General features: G+C 44.0%; 1 protein-coding gene across 1 annotated transcript in view; it reads left to right on the top strand.

Moving 5' to 3' along the window:
• Positions 1 to 3196, top strand: part of H2BW2A (H2B.W histone 2A) — a 30452-nt gene extending 27256 nt beyond the window's left edge. The window contains exons 4-5 of the mRNA XM_015127914.3: positions 2270 to 2743; positions 3160 to 3196. Of these exons, the coding sequence (XP_014983400.2) occupies positions 2270 to 2743; positions 3160 to 3196 (511 nt within the window). The remainder of the gene's footprint in view (positions 1 to 2269; positions 2744 to 3159) is intronic.
• The last annotated feature ends 9953 nt before the right edge of the window (positions 3197 to 13149 follow it).

The following is a 13149-nucleotide window of genomic DNA, read 5'->3' as shown; positions in this document are numbered from 1 at the left end:
GATCTTAGGTTACACACTCCTTATGGAAATCTAATGTCTTATGATCTGTAACTGTCCCTTATCACTCCTGTATGGGACCGTCTAGTTGAAGGAAAACAGGCTCAGGGCTCCCACTGATTCTCAGTTATGGTGAGTTGTAAAATTATTTCATTAAACATTATAATATAATTATTATAGAAATAAAGTGCACAATAAGTGTAATGCACTTGAGTCATCCCAAAACCATCCCCCCAATACCATTCCGTGGAAAATTTGTATTCCCTGAGACCACTCACTGGTGCCAGAAAGGTTGGGGACCACTGGTCTAGCTAGCACATACTGGGAAACTGCAATCCCATGAGTCATTTGTTATTTTAACCTATGTCTGGGGACAGGGGCAATATTTGAAACTATTTCTTCTCTGAAGAGGGTATGGCGTCCAGTCACTACTGAACTTCAGTCCACTATTGAAAATTCTAAATGTCAATGGCCAATAGATGGATCCTCGAAATTAACCTTCCGTGTTATATTAAAAGGATTTTAGAGATTTCTTATTCTAACCGATTGATAAAAAGGTTAAATATGTAAATAGGCACATCATGATGTGGCAGCTAGCCTTAAAACCTGGCTTGACAAAAGTGAAGAGCAAAAAATCTGACCAAAACAAAGATAACCTCCTGTGTCTGCTCAAACTGCCCCATGTGGCAATAACAACAAAGGCCACTCCACTTTGTGAAATGTATTTTCCTCCATATTGGAGACACCGCATGCATTTATAGAGATTTTCTCTATAAAAGCTGTATCCTTTTTTAGTTCTCTGGAACTGCACCTTTGTTTTACACTGAAGTCTGCACCTCCCTGGTATGCAAGCTGTTCACAGGAATAGTCTCTTTCCTCCAAATTCCTTTTCAGAGAGCTTTCCTTCACAATATGATGCAAGAGGTAGTAGACATGCTTACTCACAGCCTTGGATTCAAATCCGTAAGTCACCACAATTACAAGAAAATGAAAAATCAAACAAAGAAATAAAAAGTAGACAAACCTCAAACTAATTTTCTCTTCAAATTACAAGGCTGAACAGCTCGAGGTCATTTATGAGTTCAGGACTGGTCACCTGCTCACATTCTGAGCCAATGGCTCAGGCCCAGGGCTGAAGAGACTTCATTAGCTGAGCCAGTGCAGAGTGAGGTTTTGGTCCTCTCATTGGACACTTCCATCGTAAGTGATGCATACTCACAGAACATTAAGCTTTGCATTAAAAAAGATTGTAGACTGGGAAATAATAGAATTAGACAAATGTGAATGAGTTAGAGTCCTTATTTCAGTTTCTCAGAAGCTTGAAAAGGGTGCTTCTCATTGAATTTTTGATTTAGTTGTTTCTGCACTGTGTGTTTTTATGTATTTAAATGAATTGTATAATAGAGGTAATATTGAAAAAAGATTCTATGAGATCTGCTTGTTCCATTAGTAATGTTTGTCCCGTTTGATGCTTCTAAATTGTTATTTATAGCAGTAAACTGTTTATCTGTGTGTGTGTGTGTGTGTAATATGATTTAATTAATATTTCAGGTATGAGTTTTGTAACCACGTTTTTAAATATTCTCAGATTTTTTTTTAGGGTGCATCCTTCAATGGGTATCAACACCATGTTTTATTTTCTTGGAATAAGTTTTCTCGACCAGACACAATAGCTCATGCCTGTAATCCCTTAACCTTGGGAGGCCAAGGCAGGAGAATCGCTGTAGTCCAGGAGTTCGAGACCAGCCTGAGGAAACATGATGAAACCACGTTTTACTATATATATATATATGTATATATGTATATATATACGTATATATATATATATATATGTTTCATCATGTTTCCTCATGTATACATATACAGACACACACACACACACATATACACACACACACACATATATATATACACACACACACAAAACTTAGGCAGGTGTGGTGGCACAAGCCTCTAGTCCAAGCTACTTGGGTGGCTGAAGAGGGAGCATCGCTTGAAACCAGGAGGCAGAGGTTGCAATGAGCTGAGATCGCACCACTGCACTCCAGCTTGGGCGACAGAGCAAGCCTCTGTGTTCCTTTGTCTGAGGTAGGTATCAGGGGCTGCTGAGGCCGGCAGACGCCCTCTGTGATTGGCTGACATGATGCCAAGCAACAGGATCATCCAATCACCTTCAATGGAGGGAGGATTGTTGACAGGCTCCCTGGGTGACACTTCATCCAATCAGATGTCGAGTTGGACTGTGACGTAGAGCCACGCAGCCAAACCAAAGTGCCCCCCTTCCCTGGTCCACAACCGTCACTGTCTGGTCTTGCCATCTAATGGCCGCTGCCTCTGCCATGGCTGAGGCTTCCTCTAAGATGACCTCTGAGGAAGACCAGAGCATCCAAGAGCCCAAAGAGGCCAACTCCGCGACCGTCCAGAAGAAGACGCGAGGGCTCCGAGGTTCCCGCAGGTGCCATGCCAACCGCCGCAGGGACAGCTTTGGGGACAGCTTTGCCGCCTATTTCCCCCAGGTGCTGAAGCAGGTTCACCAGGGCCTCAGCCTTTCCCCGGAGTCCGTGAGTGTCATGGACTCTATGGTCCATGACATATTGGACCGCATCGCCACCGAGGCTGGTCGCCTGGCCCGCTACGCCAAGCGTGTGACCATCACCTCCCGGGACATCCAGGTGGCCGTGCGCCTACTGCTGCCGGGGAAGATGGGCAAGTTCGCTGAGGCCCAGGGCACGAATGCCGCCCTCAGGTACACCAAAAGCAAGTGCGCTGTCTCAGGAGCACCTGAGCACCCGGGAAACCCAAAGGCTTGGTTCAGAACCTCCGTGCATGGCGCTAAAGACCAGTGGCCCACCAAGGGGGGGAACTCCACCGGAGGTTATGGTGGGTGGCATCCTGCCGGCTTGGGGGGCATGTGGCGTCCTGTGGTTTATCAGGCATTTTTCCCACAGTGCAAAACTCTGTCAAGTGCAATATATCTGTAGTACGATATGCTCCAAGGAAAAGTAGGGGGTGTTTCCGTGATCGGGTTTCATTTCCTCAGTTTCCTAAATGGCCATTTTTATTAGTTATCTTTCTAGGTTATCTTTATGGTGATATTATCAAGGTACTGATGTTTACCTTTTTCACTCTCATTCTCCATGACTGTATGGTGGAACTTTCCAGAACTTCATTATGTGCGATATGGCAACAGAGAAAGTGAATACGCTGACATAAGAAGAGAGGTAACCCTCCTAAACGTGTTCAGCACCTCCCTTATCATGAATCCATGTAAATAAGCAAACGAGGCCCAGTTACAGTGTATATATAGCTAAATAAAATTTTCAGGAATCCATTCATTTTTCAGCTTCCCCGACTCTGAGATCACTATTACAATTCATTCTCTGTTTGCTCTGACAATAATTTTTTCATTTCTTTCTGACAGAAACCTTCCTTACTTCCAGGTATGTGTTAGTACGATTACTGAGTGTCCACGGAAACAGCTCATGCCCTAGTGTACAGCGGCACAGCCAATGAGTGACCTGCAGTCTATGGGCAACAGTCATTGTCCCAGAGTGGGGGGAGTGACCCAAGCTGAACCCACAGCAGCCTTCCTGTGATATTCAACCCGGTGTTTAAAGGAACGGCAGTGTGATTCTTTACCTGATGTTTTTGTTTGCAGTGTTTGTAATCATGATCTTTTAGGGATATGAATCCAAAGCTAAGATTAATCTATGTTCCTTGTCCCTAACATCAAGTCATACAGAGCATTGGTAGCCATTAGTAGAAGTCAGATAATGCTTATTTCCTCAAGAGATTGGCATATTAATATTCTTGTTAATATTAATATAGGCTACCATTCATTGTTCTCTCTTCTGGGTCCCAAGTCTTGGTATTTTTAGCATTTTTTTCTATAAGTGTATTGCTGAATTTCAGAGCAGGTGCTGACTTTCCCATTGCTTTCCTTTTCAATTGATTTCCAGTCCCTGAGGATGTGGACAAGAAAACATACTTTGGGACTGCAACCCACAGGAATTTATTATGTTGTGCCTTGAAACTCAATCTATGGCCATTTTTGTTAAATGTTTCCTGTGAACTTTGAAACATCTCATAAACACTCCTTCTCCTTCATATGTAGAAACCAGTAAAGGATGGCACTCTCAGTCAAACCATGAAACAAAAGCTGGATGAATGACAAAAATCAAAATTTTCTTGAACCCACTAGAAGTGGGAAAGAACTACCCCAGAGGGCCCAACACAGCCACATAGATTATTCCACCATTTAAAGAAGAATCCTTGGTCAAGAGGGAAATGGGTTCAGGGCAGGATAGTAGCCAGATCTTCCCTGAGTGGTGCAGATGGGAAAGGGGGAAGGTCACCTCCAGAGCTCCACTTGGGATCCACAGAGAAAGGATGTAGAACCAAGAAGTCCCCTCATTGGGATTTGTTACTTTCTGTTTTTCCAGATTGTTAGAAAAATGTTACGAAAATAGTTGAAGAGAAATGTTATGAAAATAGTTGAAGCTGTGCTTACTGCACAAGGAGACCAAGAAAAACCCCACAAAATCAGTTGCAAGTAAATCCCTCTGGATGGTGCCGCCAAATGTTCCTACCAGTCCGGAACAACACTTGCCAAACCAAAGATTCTTGGCAGAACCCTGTTTCTTTGCAGAGACAGAGCCGTGTAGCTGGTCCAAAACACCATATCTCACTCAGTGCCTTATTTCTCATTATGCTAATTGTTTTGCTGTTAAGTGCTAATGTTTCTGTGAATTAAGATCTACGAATAAATTTCTGAAGTTACCCTTGCATATGTGTGTAATTAGACAAGTCCTGTTGAGAAACCAAATCCATTGGGATATTTCACCCTGGAATATGTGTTTTCCCTTTTTAAATTCAGAAATCAAAGAAGGCCATTAGTAAAACAGGGTCAACAATGAAATCTGACTTGCTTGTGGGGAGTGAAGAGGGATGGGGCAAGGGGACTGATACTGGTGAATTATAAGAAGAGGAAAGGGGTGGATTGATATGAAGATCGGAAGAGAAAGCTAACATATTGATATATCGTTTCTGTGGGTGACTGAGCGGAAGGGGAACCTAGTGAGCAATCGTGATGTCATGCTCTGACTTAAGGAAACACAAACTATGGGAAAGAGCTTAACTGCCCAAACAACAAACAAGAAGTATCAATGTAGGGAAAATAGCATGAATGGGATAAAGATAGTCCAGTCAAACACTTGATCAGCCTTCCCTGTAAGCTGGAGTTCATTTGAAAATATAAGCAAGTACCCAAACATGGCACAGAGAAAACTACTCTTCAAAAAGTTTAAGGAACAATGCCTATTCTAGGTTCCCTCATAATGAAATCTTACTTATTTACATTTATCTGATTCTGCTCTTCTTCAGGTTAGAATCTTTTGTTTAAGAAAATCTTCATGACTGGCCTCTATGCATCATGGGGATGATGGAATGCTGTCCAGTGGAGCAGCACAAGCTCTACTCGGATCTGGTCAGCCAGTGAGGCACCTGTAGCCAAGGAGCCACAGCCCAATTTGTGATCAACTTTCCTGGTCTGAACTAGGACGAGTTAGTTGTCCAGGGATGTTCAATGGGAGTTGAAGGGGAAACCTGTGATTAGATGGGTGTACTTCTTTGGTTCTTTGATGGGTTGTATGCTTTTAATACTGTTGATGGAGGTGTAATCTGCTAGTTTTCTAGGGCTGCTGAAAAACATTCCAGAGACTGGCTGACGTAAACACTATGTATTTTTTATCTCACAGTTCGGGATACCAATTGTCACCTTTTTGTAAGGAGACCAATCCTGTTGGATAGAGTAAACCCTCATAACTTCACTGTAACCAGATGAACTGTGTAGAGACTCTCTCCAAATAAGGTCACATTCTAAAATACTGGGAGCCAGGACTTCTGCCTGTGAATTTTAGGGAGACACAACCCCATCCATACTAGTATATCTTCTGCATCCACTCAGCAGCACAAATTAATGTCCTCACATAGAAAATACATTCATTCCATCACAATATCCCCCAAAGACTTAACTCACTCCAACGTCAATTCTCCAATATCTCACTTGATAATCTTCTATATCTGGAATGAGTGGGTCTCCAGGTATGACTCATGCTGAGGCAGGAATTCTCTCCACCACTGCACCTGTGGAGCTAGACAAGATATCTGCTTCTGAAAGACAGTTGTGGAACTGGTACTGGATAGGGCTTATCATACCAAAAACAAGAAATCCGAAAAACTACTGAAGTTCATGGACCCTACGCACCATGGAAACCTAGTGGGGACAAATTCCATTATCTTCTAAGGATGGAAAAGATTCTGCTTGGGCTCAATGCTCTGTCCTTGAGGCCCAATGGGGTAACAGCTTCACACCCTAAGCCCTGGGCAGCGGGGTGGGGGCACTCCCTCCAGCCTGGGCTGTTGCAGTCCATCCATCCCTCTGAAACCGAGGAGGTGGGACAAATGCCTGGAACTCAGGAGGTGACCTCTGTTTCTGGGACCAAGAGAGAGATGTCCCAGTCCCCTAGTAACATGCCCCTGGTTCTTGTGGGAAGTGATGGCCATGCCAACCTCTGACCCACCTTTGGAGTCCTTCTTCCCTGTCTCCAAAATGAAGACATGGTCACAGCTGGGTACCTCAGTCAGTCCCTTTCTTGCTGGTACAATCAAGGAACTCTAACAGCCTCCTTTCATTTTGTCCCATCTTTGTCCCTGTTCAGTCCAGTCTGGCAACGTTTTTCTGGTATAAAACTCTCAAAAATTGTTGGTTTCCCATGGAATTCACATGAGTTCAGGCCATCAGACAAGAAGTTGTCTACAGATCTTCCTTGAATATCCATATCTCCCATATCTCAATTCCTAACTTCTGCAGAGATGGTTGATTGGATTCGTGAGACACATGCCTCTCCTCTTAGGCTAATGGTTTTCCAGGCACACCCTCGCATCTGTTTCCAGGACCAGGTATCTGCATACTTTAAGTACCTTCTGAATCATCCAATGCTGACTCCCTTTTCCTCCGCGCTTCCTTGGCTAATTTCTCCCTCTTCTGTCCTATTTACTATACGCATGTAGGACATTAAAAAATAAATCCTAAACACTTTTCTCAGTTTGTCAGTATATTGGCCAAGACACCCCCTGGTCCTCCTAAGTTTCGCTGAAAACTCAAGTCACAAAAGGCAGATCCATAGGACATAAGGCAAACCAGCTTATTCGAAGCATATTCCCCGGAGCCTTTAGTGTTAATAGCGGAATATATATGGGAAATTATCTATTTTTATGCCCGGGCTCAGAGGATTATGGACAGTTGTGTAGAAATATAATGGGACAAAAAGGCTATGATCTCATGCTAATAGATGGAGTGGGGGAAACCTGCAAGGCCTGACCTTCTAGACTCTGCTTGACTTATCTGAGCATAGTCATTACCCCCAGATATGGGGCAGGATCCTCTCTGGAATGGGGGTCTTGTGACTTCCATTCGAACAAGGTAGATTAGATCATATCTTTATGGACAGTTTTTACGTGAAAATGCGAAAATATTACAAAGTTAGAAAAAAGAGCTTTGGGTTTCTCAGAACCTTCGGGAAGAGGGATTCTGGTCTCTATGTTTAGCCCCCGCAGCTGAATGGGACTGAGAGACAGGAGGACCAAGAACGACAGAGAGGATGTTTTTCACATGAAACTACTTTTGAAGCCCTCATTTTGAGGTATTGTACCCGGAGCTCCAAAACTAGAAATCAGCTACATGTGCAAGTTCATCACTTACAATTTCTACTTTCCTCAGAGACACTCAGAACACAATACAGCCCAAACCTTTACCACTGTAAAACTAGGATCGCCTTTCCTTATGCTTCCAATAACCTCTTCCTAGTCTCTGTCTGAAAACACACCACAAGCACCTTTAACACACATTTTGGCGATCATGATATATGTATTCTCTAAGTCAGAGATCCTTTCTCTACAACAAACAATTCTTTCTTAGCCCTCGTTTCAGTTGCATTTGGTGTTCATATTTCCCCCTGCCGTTTCCTAAAGGCACTCTAAGCTTCTTGTGTCATGCACGTCAAAACGCTTCCAGCCTGTATGCATTACCTAGTTCCAAGGCCTCTTCCAATCTTTCGGATGTTCTTTATCACATCATGCCACTGCTTGGCAACAGAATCTCTAGTAGTTTGCTAGGGCTATTCTGACAAAGTAACAAAAACCTGGCAGCATAAACAGCAGAAATTTATTGTACACGTTTTGGCAGGCTGGAAGTCCAAATCAAAGCACCTGCTGGGTTGATTCCTCTGAGTAGTAAGAGGGAAGAAACTCTTCCAGGGATCTTTCCTCAGCTTATAAATGGCCCACTTCTCCCCGTGCCACTTCACATTTTCTTCCCTGGACACATGTCTCTGTGCCTGAATTTCCCCTTTTGGTATGCACAATGCATTCAAGTCATTTTGGTTAGAGCACACCCTAATTAATGTAATTTAACTTGAGTATCCCAGTAAAGGACCTACCTTCAAGTAGGAGAGAGATGAGGGGTCGGGAGTCTAATAGATGTATTGGGGACTGAAGGATCTTAGGTTGCACATTCCTTATGGAATTCTTATGACTGATGATCTGTCACTGTCCCCCATCACCCCGATATGGGACCGTCTAGTTGCAGGAATACAGGCTGTGGGCTCCCACTGATTCCCAGTTATAGTGAGTTGTAAAATTATTTCATTACACATTGTAATAAAATAATAATGGAAATGAAGTGTACAATAAGTGCAATGCACTTGAGTCATCCCAAAACCATCCCCCCAATGCCATTCTGTGCAAAAATTGTCTTTCCTGAAACCAGTCACTTGTGCCAGAAAGGTCGGGGACCACTAGTCTAGCTAGTGCGTGCTGGCAAACTGCAAGCCCACGAGTCATTTGTTATCTTAGCCTATGTCTGCGAAAAGGGGCAATATTTGAAATTATTTCTTCTCTGAAGAAGGTTTGGCATCCAGTCACTATTGAACTTCAGTACACTATTGAGAATTCTAATTGTCTATGGCCAATAGATTGAATTAACTGTCTATGTTATATTAAAAGGATTTTTGAGATTTCTCACTCTAACCGATTGATAAAAAAGGTTAAATATATAAAAAGACACATCATGGTGTGGCAGCTAGCCTTAAAACTTGGCTTGACAAAAGTGAAGAGCAAAAAATCTGACCAAAACAAAGATAACCCCCTGTGTCTGCTCAAACTGCCCCATGTGGGAATAACAACAAAGGCCACTCCACTTTGTGAAATCTATTGTCCTCCTTATTGGAGACACCTCATGCATCCTTGGTTGTGTCATAATCTTGGTGAAAGGTTAACTGAATAGGTTCTTTTACTTAACTGAATAGGTTCTTTTACTTTACAGAAAACAAAACAAACAAGAAAAGGTCAAAACCCAGAAATATCAGCTGCTTATTTTCTTCTGCTGCTTGTGAGCCATAGTGGCGTCGGCCGCTTTGGGATCCTTGGTCCTCAGGCCTTCTTCAGAGGTCGTCTCAGAGGAAGGCTCAGACATCTCAGAGGCAACTGCCAGTGGATGTGAGGAAAAGATAATGACGGTTGACCACCAGCGGGAGGGTCTATTGTAGTCACCGCATGGCTGACATCACGGGCCACCAACTCCACATCTGACGGAACGAATTGCCATGCAGGGAGCCTATCAGCAAACCTCCTAGACTTGGAGGCAATTCGATGGTCCTGTTGCTTGGGGATCACAGTGGGTGTCTGTTGACGTACTCCCGGACACTTACCTTCCGCAGAGCAAATGCCCAACACTGTTTTAATATATATATTTTTTATTTTTTTATGGTAATATCTCACTTTGTCACCCGGCCGAAGTGCAGCGGCGCCATCTCAGCTCACTGCAGCCTCGACCACCTGGATTCAAGCGATTCTCCTACCTCAGCCCCACAATAAGCTGGGACTGCAGGCATGTGTCACCACCCTTGGCTATTTTTTATGTTTGTGTACTCTTGTATTTTTCATAGAATTGGGTTTCTCCATGTTGCTCAGGCTGATCTTGAACTCTGGGACTCAAGTGGTACACCTGCCTCAGACGCTATCCCACTTCTTGAGATGCTGCTGGGTGGCACACACAAGGCATGTGTGCAAGAAGAGGTCCTTTACTCTCTGGGTCGAAGTGGTAGGCTCTCGAATGATTTTCCATTGGACCTATCGCTAGCAGGGTGACCTCTCCCATTTGGTGGATCCTACTTCTCCATGCCGCAGTGATTGCCCTTAAGTGGCATGAAGTTTATCACCATTATAGACGCTCTTTCTCCCTCCTGGGGCTCTGGCCATACATAAACAGACACACAGAATGACAGTAAGGAGAATATGGGGAATCAGTACTTGTTAATAGGCACTTGACTAGAACCTGGTCTCAATATCTGAACCTCCAGATTTGGGGCCCACGAGTGTTCCGAATTCCCTCATCAACCTCCTCTTTCAGGGCTCCCCTAAAATCTGACACTCCAGTGACAATCCATCCCTCTCTATGGCGCCTACGACAGCACGCATCTCAGCATCATAGAGAGGACAGTTTTCAGGTCACCGGAGGAATTTAGGGAGTGAGAACTGCAGGAGCGACCTTATCCCACGCTGTTTCAACAAGCCCTGTGGGCCAATGGCCAAGGCCCAGGAGCCACAGGGCCTTCATGGACTGAGCCAGTGGAGAGTGGAGCTTGGACTCCTCTGATTAGACTTTTCCATCATCCCAGCAATGTGGTAGTTTTAAGTCATGAAGACGGGCGTTTCTAGAAAGAAAAGACTGCAACCTGGAAAAGAACAGACAGAATCAGAAACATTAGAACTAGTTACAGTAATAACTTCAGTTTCTAGGGAGATTGGAGAGGTACTGGTCCTTGAACTTTGTAATGTACTTATGTCATCAAAAACAAATACATTTTGTGGATGGGTGAGTGCTAAGATTATATATATATATATATAATGGTAGCGTCTCCCTTTGTCACCCGGGCTGGAGTATAGTGGTGCCATCTTGGCTTGGACATCCTGGGTTCAAGCGATTCTCCTACCTCAGCCCCAGAATAAGCTGAGACTGGAAGCATGTGTCACTGCACCTGACTAATATGTGTGTGTGTGTGTGTGTGTGTGTGTGTGTGTGTGTGTATTTTTGTATTTTTGGTAGCGACGGGTTTCTCCATGTTGCCCAGGCTGATCTCGAATTCCTGAACTCAATTGATTCACTCGCCTCTGACTCTTAAAGAGGTAGGATTACAGGCACTGGGCCGGGCCCTAGATATTTAAATGACTTCCATAATATGGGTTCTGTTGTAAAAAAACAACCTGGTGGGTTATGTTTGTCATATTAATATGTCTGTTTTCTAGGTTGACAGCTATACCTTATTACAGAAGCAGTAAAGCCATTTCCTTTTAGCTTGTCTTTTCCGTAAACCTCACCATCAGATCACAAAGGTTCCCTAGGTGTCCTTTACCCTCGTGCACCCACTGAAGTGAACAATCAGATGTCCTCACCTTCCCTTGGATCTTCAGCATCAAACCCCATTTCCCCCATCTCCTTCCTAAATTCCAGGGGAGTGAATGGTTCTGTCTTGCTGGCGCTCCAGGCACCACTAGGGTATGGAAAAACAAAACAAAAACTCCTGGAGCTAGTTCGGTGCTGCCCAAATGACCGTCCAGTTTTGTGCTTGAAACCCAGGACCCTGATGGGATAAGCACCGGGGAAACTCCTGGTGTACCAAAAATACAAAAATACACACACACACAAACAAAATTAGCCAGGCGCAGTGAAACATGCCTGCAGTCTCAGCTTCTTCTGGGGCTAAGGTAGGAGAATCGGTTGAACCCAGGAGGTCCAGACTGCAGTGAGCTGAGATGGCGCCACTGCACTCCTGCCCGTGTGACAAAGTGACACCCTAAAATAAGAAAAAATAAAAATAAATAAATACATATATTATAAAAATATATAAAACATATCAAAATATATATAATATATATAAAAATATATATTAGCAGTCACCCATCCAAAAAATGTATTTGTTTTTGATGACATAAGTACATCACAAAGTTCAAGGACCAATATTTCTCCAAGCTCCATAGAAACTGAAGTTATTACTGTAACTAGTTCTAATGTTTCTGATTTTGTCTGTCTTTTCCAGGATGTAGTTTTTTCTTTCTGGAAATGCCCACCTTCATGCCATGGAACTACCGCATCCTTAGGATGATGGAAACGTCCAGTCAGAGGAACCAAAGCCCCACTATCCACTGGCTTGGTTCATGAAGGCCCTGCAGCTCCTGGGCCATGGCCGTTGGCCCACAGGGCTTGTTCAAACAGTGACGGACAAGGTCGCTCCCGTAGTTCTCACTCCCTAAATTCCTCCGGTGGCCTGAAACCTGTCCTCTCTAGGATGCTTAGATGTGTGCTGCTGTAGGCTCCATAGAGAGGGATGGAATGTCATTGGAGTGTCAGATTTTAGGGCAGCCCTGAAAGAGAAGGTTGATGAGGGAATTCAGAACAATCAGGGGGACCTAAATCTGGAGGATCAGATATAAAGACGAGGTTCTAGGCAAGCTCCTATTAACAAGTACTGATGCCCCATATTCTTACTGTCGTAATGTGTGTCTGTTAATGTATGGCCAGGGACCCAGAAGGGAGAAAGAGGGTCTATAATGGTTAGAAACTTCATGTAACTTAAGAGCAGTCACTACAGCATGGAGAAGGAGGATCCACTAAATGGCAGATATCACCCTGCTAGCGATAGGTCCAATGAAAAACCATTCGAGAGCCTACCACTTTGACCCAGAGAGTAAAGGACATCTTCTTATACACATGCTTTGTGTGTGCCACCCAGCAGCATCTCAAGAAGTGTGTGCTGAATAGGCTGCATCTCAGGAAGGCAACTCATTCCTGAGTGCTCCTCCCATTAGCCCATAGGTCACGTCTGTTTGCCCCTCCCTCAGGGTTCCTGACAGGCCTGTGATGGCTTTGATGCATGAAGAATGCTGGACGTTAGTCTGTCCCACAGGTAACCTTTCAGAGGGCTAGAGTGGCCTCTGCCTGGCTGTCTGAAAGGTCTGAGCTGCCACGTAAGAAGTCTGCTTCTCCTGCTGCAGATGCCACAGTGATATGCTCTGAGAGGCCTTGGAGAGGTACAG

The sequence above is a fragment of the Macaca mulatta genome, chromosome X (genome assembly GCF_049350105.2).
Source record: "Macaca mulatta isolate MMU2019108-1 chromosome X, T2T-MMU8v2.0, whole genome shotgun sequence".
Taxonomy (NCBI): Eukaryota; Metazoa; Chordata; class Mammalia; order Primates; family Cercopithecidae; genus Macaca; species Macaca mulatta.
This window is presented reverse-complemented; position numbering and strand designations above follow the sequence as displayed.